The sequence below is a fragment of the Hylobates moloch genome, unplaced genomic scaffold (genome assembly GCF_009828535.3).
Source record: "Hylobates moloch isolate HMO894 unplaced genomic scaffold, HMol_V3 SCAFFOLD_20, whole genome shotgun sequence".
Lineage (NCBI taxonomy): Eukaryota > Metazoa > Chordata > Mammalia > Primates > Hylobatidae > Hylobates > Hylobates moloch.
Window position 1 is genome coordinate 25,355,050 of NW_026652295.1, and position 6,000 is coordinate 25,361,049.

General features: G+C 43.3%; 1 protein-coding gene across 1 annotated transcript; it reads right to left on the reverse strand.

Annotated features, from left to right (window-relative positions):
- Window positions 1–1,128: 1,128 nt before the first annotated feature.
- LOC116459896 (histone H2B type 1-B) lies at window positions 1,129–1,611 on the reverse strand. Its single transcript, XM_032140656.2, has one exon. The coding sequence runs from the start codon at window positions 1,559–1,561 to the stop codon at window positions 1,181–1,183; it is 381 nt and encodes a 126-aa protein (XP_031996547.1). The 5' UTR covers window positions 1,562–1,611; the 3' UTR covers window positions 1,129–1,180.
- Between the last annotated feature and the right edge of the window lie 4,389 nt (window positions 1,612–6,000).

Consider the following 6,000-nt stretch of genomic DNA (forward strand, 5'->3'; position numbering starts at 1 on the left):
AAACTTTGAGAAACTTTATTTCTTCATCCAAAGACACTGCTGAATGTCACCTACATATAATGCTCATAAATTCGCTGAAAATACTCCCCTCCGATTCCCCCACCCCCTCCTACTTAGTGTGCAGTCAACAAGTGTCTTTTCTTCTTGCATTTCTTCCCCCAGCCCCAGACCCAGAATTGGCCCAGTGAGTTTTCCTCCTCAACTAGTGCTCTTCTTGCCTTTTGTTAGCTATATTGTTTTTGGCGTCCTGGATTTCTCGAAAAAGGTTTCCTTCTCCAAATGCGGCCCTCCTAGTAAGCTTTGCAGTGGCGCCAGATGGGGAAGGGCACAAAATCCAAACCCTTTTGTTATCTCGCAGAGCTGGAAATCCGAATGTTAAGTGGCCTAGGAAATGGGAATCTGGATTTCTGGGATGCATGAAATATGTAAACTACATAGCTGTTGTCATTGACAAACAATTATAACGCATAACTACTGCGATTTCATTTTGTGGAGCGGGAAATATTCCGTACAAAGGCGCCCGGGAAATCAGACTTCGCTGTTTCCTCAATACTTGAGGTAAGAATTTACAGCACAGGCAAGCTGCAGAAGCAAATATGCCTACAATGCCCTTTTGTCGCTTAGACTTTTCTGCTTCCCTCCCACGCATCTCACAAGAGGTTAACGGCTAATGAACCCTACAGAAACACTATACCCTGATTTCCATTACCTGTTTCATTATCCAGAAAACAAAGTTTCCTGTACTAGACCAGGGAGGGAGTAGTGGCCTTATCAAAGGAATTAGACATAGTACCCGAAGGCTTACCCAGGGGGAACAAAGAAGTTTGCTAAAGACAGATGAGAAAGAGCGCCATCACGACCGTCTAACGTTTGTATTTTTAGTAGAGACGGGCTTTCGCCACTTTGGCCGGGCTAGTCTCGAACTCCAGAACTCAAGTGATCCGCCCGCCTCGGCCTCCCAAAATACTGGGTAATCCAGGCGAGAGGCACCGCGCGCGGCCCCGTCCCAGTTATTACCTTGGCTCTAAAACTTGCCTTCGCTAACATTTCAGTTGATCCTCTAGAACTGAAACAGAATAGCAGCAGCACCACCTTAAGAAATTGTGGTTATAGCTCTCCTTGCGACAAAGTAGGTGGCTCTGAAAAGAGCCTTTGGGTTTGGAGGTGCTTACATAAGCACTTATTTGGAGCTAGTGTACTTGGTAACTGCCTTGGTGCCCTCGGACACAGCATGCTTAGCCAGCTCCCCAGGCAGCAGCAGGCGCACAGCCGTCTGGATCTCCCTGGAGGTGATGGTGGAGCGCTTATTGTAATGCGCCAGGCGGGAAGCCTCGCCCGCGATGCGCTCGAAGATGTCGTTGACGAAGGAATTCATGATCCCCATGGCCTTGGATGAGATGCCGGTGTCGGGGTGGACCTGCTTCAGAACCTTGTACACATAGATAGAATAGCTCTCCTTGCGGCTGCGCTTACGCTTCTTACCATCCTTCTTCTGCGCCTTAGTGATAGCCTTCTTAGAGCCCTTTTTAGGGGCTGGAGCAGACTTAGATGGTTCAGGCATTGCTATTCCTAAACAGAATAGAAACGCTACTAACACTCTCCACCACAGAGAACAGTTCAGAGCCCATATATTTATAGTCCCGAGATTCAAATGAAGGTTTAAGATTCCTCACTTCTGACTGGACAAAAGAAACACGGTTTCACTGAGGGGTGGGGTTTATGCAAATGTGGAATTTATGTTCTCTTTTTCTATTGGATAAAGCACAAAACATAAGTGACCAATAGGATAGCTTCCTATTGCAGCCTTGCGGTTTGTATAAAAGGATTTGTTCAGGCGCCATTCCAGTTTGCTTGTCGTTCACAGTTTTCAGCTGCTTTCATAGGTCGCTATTTTCGGACGTGGAAAACGGAGCTAAAAAACTTGTTCATCGCTACCGGGCTTGCAGTTTCCAATAGATCAGATTTTGTCGTTTTTCGAAAGGCCAATTATTCTGAGCCGGTCGGAGCCGGCGCCCCGGTGTAGTTACAGTGCCTGGCCGCCGAAATCCTAGAGCTGGCGGGCAGCGCCATACGTGACAAGACCCGCAGCATCATCCCCCGCCATTTGCAGTTGGCCATTCGCAACGACTAGGTCAACAAGCTGCTGGGCAACGTCACTATTGCTCAGGGAGGCGTCCTGGCCAACATTCAGGCCGTCCTGTTGCCAAAATAACCGAGAGTCATGATAAGGCGGAGGTCAAGTAAACTCCACTCAAATCAGAAAACGTAGCTTACACCTGAAATGGCATTTTTCAGAGTTCACAGTTTCACAAGAAAGGATGATAACTTGCTTGTGTTACGGATATTTTTTGGTTTTCGTTCGGAGTGGTTTATTTTTGAGACAGTCTCGCTCTGTCACCCAGGCTGGAGTGCAGCGGCGCGATATCGGCTCACTTCAACCTCTACCCCGCGGCTTTACGCGGTTCTCATGCCTCAGCCTCCTGTGTACTTGGCATTACAGGCGTCTGCTACCGCGCCCAGCTAGTTTTTGTATTTTTATGCGAGACGGGGTTTCGCCATTTTAGCCAGGGTTGTCTTGAACTCCTGGCCTCTAGTGATCGTCCCATCCCAAAATGCTGGCGTGAGCCACCGCCCCTCCTAGCCTAATGGTATTAAAAAGTTTCGAGAAAATAACACCTTCCTTTAGAACCTACATTTCGGAGTATACAAAGTGAAACTTCAGGCCAACCGAATTAAGACATTTTGAGAACAGGCACGGTGGGAATGTGACTTGGACTTAGAAAACAAAGGGCAAGGAAACTTGCTGTTCGCCAGTAACAAAATAGCATGGAATTCTCATTCTTTGAATATAAGCATTATTTCCCGACATGAGTCAGTGAACGTTTCTGGTGGTTTAGTGAGTGTTCACCAGCATTGATAACTTGCGAGGCCGTCAGGAATGCAGAATTTCAAGTCCCACTCAAACTTACCGAATCGGAATTTACATTTTAAAAATCCTTAGATGCTTTGTTATGCACCCTGTTCTTTAGGACTGGATGAGCTAGAATTTTAGACAGTTTGTCGCTGCAGATAACTGAAACGAAAAGGACAGGATGGGCGGTGGGGCAACTCATCCAATAAGATTGTCTAGTAATGAACCAATCAGTCTGGTCACTCTTCAGCCAATGATTTTATCGCGCGGGACTTTTGAAATATTACAGGACCAATCAGAATGTTTCTCACTATATTTAAAGGCCACTTGATCTCAGTTCACTACGCTTCTGTGTGTGCTCTCTTTGTAAATGGCTCGTACGAAGCAAACGGCTCGCAAGTCCACTGGCGGTAAAGCGCCGCGCAAGCAGCTTGCTACTAAAGCGGCCCGTAAGAGTGCTCCGGCCACCGGTGGCGTGAAGAAGCCTCACCGCTATCGGCCCGGCACCGTGGCCTTGCGCGAAATCCGCCGCTACCAAAAGTCCACCGAGCTGCTGATTCGGAAGCTGCCGTTCCAGCGCCTGGTGCGAGAAATCGCCCAGGACTTCAAAACCGACCTGCGCTTCCAGAGCTCAGCGGTGATGGCGCTGCAGGAGGCTTGCGAGGCCTACCTGGTGGGGCTCTTCGAAGACACCAATCTGTGCGCTATTCACGCTAAACGCGTCACCATCATGCCCAAAGATATCCAGCTGGCACGTCGCATCCGTGGGGAAAGGGCATAAGTCTGCCTATTTCTTCCTAATTGAAAAGGCTCTTTTCAGAGCCACTTAAAATTTCACTTAAAAACAGTTGTAACCAATTCGATTGTTAATCTTAATTCCCAGGTGATGTAAAGGATTTAAAGGTAGTGAAAACTACACACTTAGCTGCAGACAAGTCTATCAGGCCTTTTGAACCGGTTTTACTGTCAGAAAACAAGTTGGGTGACTTTTTTGCCCTTGTTAAATTACTAGGGGTCTTGTCTTTTTAACATGTACATGTGTTTATACTTACATATTGAAACAGGCTCCTGGCGACACCGTCACTCCTTTTAATCCCCCTGACAAATTTTAGGTCTGATGGCAGTATTAAAGCTATCAGAAGGACAATGTGTTTATAGTTAACTAAAGTCCACAAAAACAGTATCTGACCCCAAAATTCAGTATTGATTTTGGTTTACTGGAAGTGGAGTCAGAGCTCAGGTGAAAGAAACGCCTCAGTACACACTGCCAGAAGTCCACTAAATAGATTTATGTAACAAATACACAAGACTTGCGTACGATCATCCACAGATTATGCAGTCATCCTTATCCAGGGAATTTGAGAATGAAGGGTAGCAACTGCAAAGCTCTTTTACCCATGTCCTCTTTTAATAAGTATTTAAAAATGTATTTAAATGCTAATTTCATCCGTTTTCTAAATATATTAGTATACTTAACTGATGGGGTAGATCAAGGTTTTCTGGGGATCAAACCTGTTACAACTCATAAACTATTAAAAACTATAATGTAAAATTAATGCAAAAGTACTGCAGACCGTAAATATAAATTATGATGGGAAAATAAAATCAAATTCCAATTTTATAAAAGCTGACAAAACAACAGCCATCACAAAATTCAGAAAATAGCATATTTTATTAACTTCTGAATATGACACTACAATGTGTATTTTCCTATAGTTTTGACTGAATACTCTGATTCCCTCTTCAGATCGAAATTAATTTGTAATGTTGTCTTATAGGTAATGGAAATAGAATTCAATCTTTCCTCCGGGTGGCTGATGATAATATGTTTTCTTGATAACTTAGAAGTGTTTCAGTTTCAAAACACATTATTGGTAATGTCAAGTAAGTTTTTAAGATTGTTTTCAAATTTGGAAAATCTTCTGTCAAGCTCCTTTCACATGTAAGTTGTAAACTTTGTAAGAATTCTTTCCAGACTAGCTTCTGGCTCTATACGTTTCTACTCTCCACTAGACACTCACTCTCAGTGCTGGGAAGGTGTTTTGAATACTTAGATGTCATAACATTTTATCTAGACCTGCATCTTGCCAGGAATTTAGGTGTTATTCCAGTGAACAGTAGGAACATTCCTTGAAGCCATTCTTACGTCAGATTGGCTGGCGACGAATGAAGTACACATGAACACATATGCAAATCACGTAACTTATTATCTCCATACTAGATATATCTTCAACTAAACTTTCTCTTACTCAAATTCCAAATATTTTAATCAGGATTCCAACATAATCAGACAATGGTGAATTTTAATAAAAAGGAGGATTGAGTGGAAATAACAGTCTTAACCATCTGTGATTAAAATACCTTAATACTGCAAATTTTAAAAAGAGAGACAGAGAGACAAACTAACACATTTGTAGGGCCCCTCTCAGCACCTTGGAAGCACAGGCCCTTACACTTGTGTTTCATTAGCTTCAAGATAAATCTGCCTCAGATCACTGGCCAAATTATACATGGCCTTCTTCAGTATCCTACCACTCTATTCAAATACATCTCTGCAGGAGCACCCTATGAGTTGAGAATTACTGGTCTGGGATGACCACTGTTTGCATGATGCTTTCGATGGTGGTGCTGTTCTCAGAAGAAATACCAGAAAGAGAAAACTTAGGAGAATATAAAGTCAACCTTAAGCAATTTGAACACTTCAGTGGTTAAGTGAGTTCCCTGGGACAACTTTGCAAGCTGCTATAACTTTATTTGTAGTGAATATTACCTTCTTTTAGAGAGGTCAATGTGTAGAAGGAAATAACAATGAAACAAAGGATTCATTAATAGTATAAACTATAAACTGTCATTGATAGTTTTCCATGGGCCAAGTACCACATGAAGTGGTTGGTCTGAATTATTGTGTAAAATTCTTACTTCAGCATTGTAATGCAAATTATCTCACTGTCTCCATTTTACAGAAGTGGAGGTTCAGCTTCAGGAATTTCACTAAATTGCCCAAATTCTTACTACCAGCAGATATCACTGCCAGGCAGTGTCACACTTTAATATCTTCTAATCAATAAGATAACCCTAAAATTGATTAT

Excerpts from the sequence above, each read along its gene's own strand:
- LOC116459896 (XM_032140656.2), bottom strand. The coding sequence starts at position 1,561 with ATGCCTGAACCATCTAAGTCTGCTCCAGCCCCTAAAAAGGGCTCTAAG.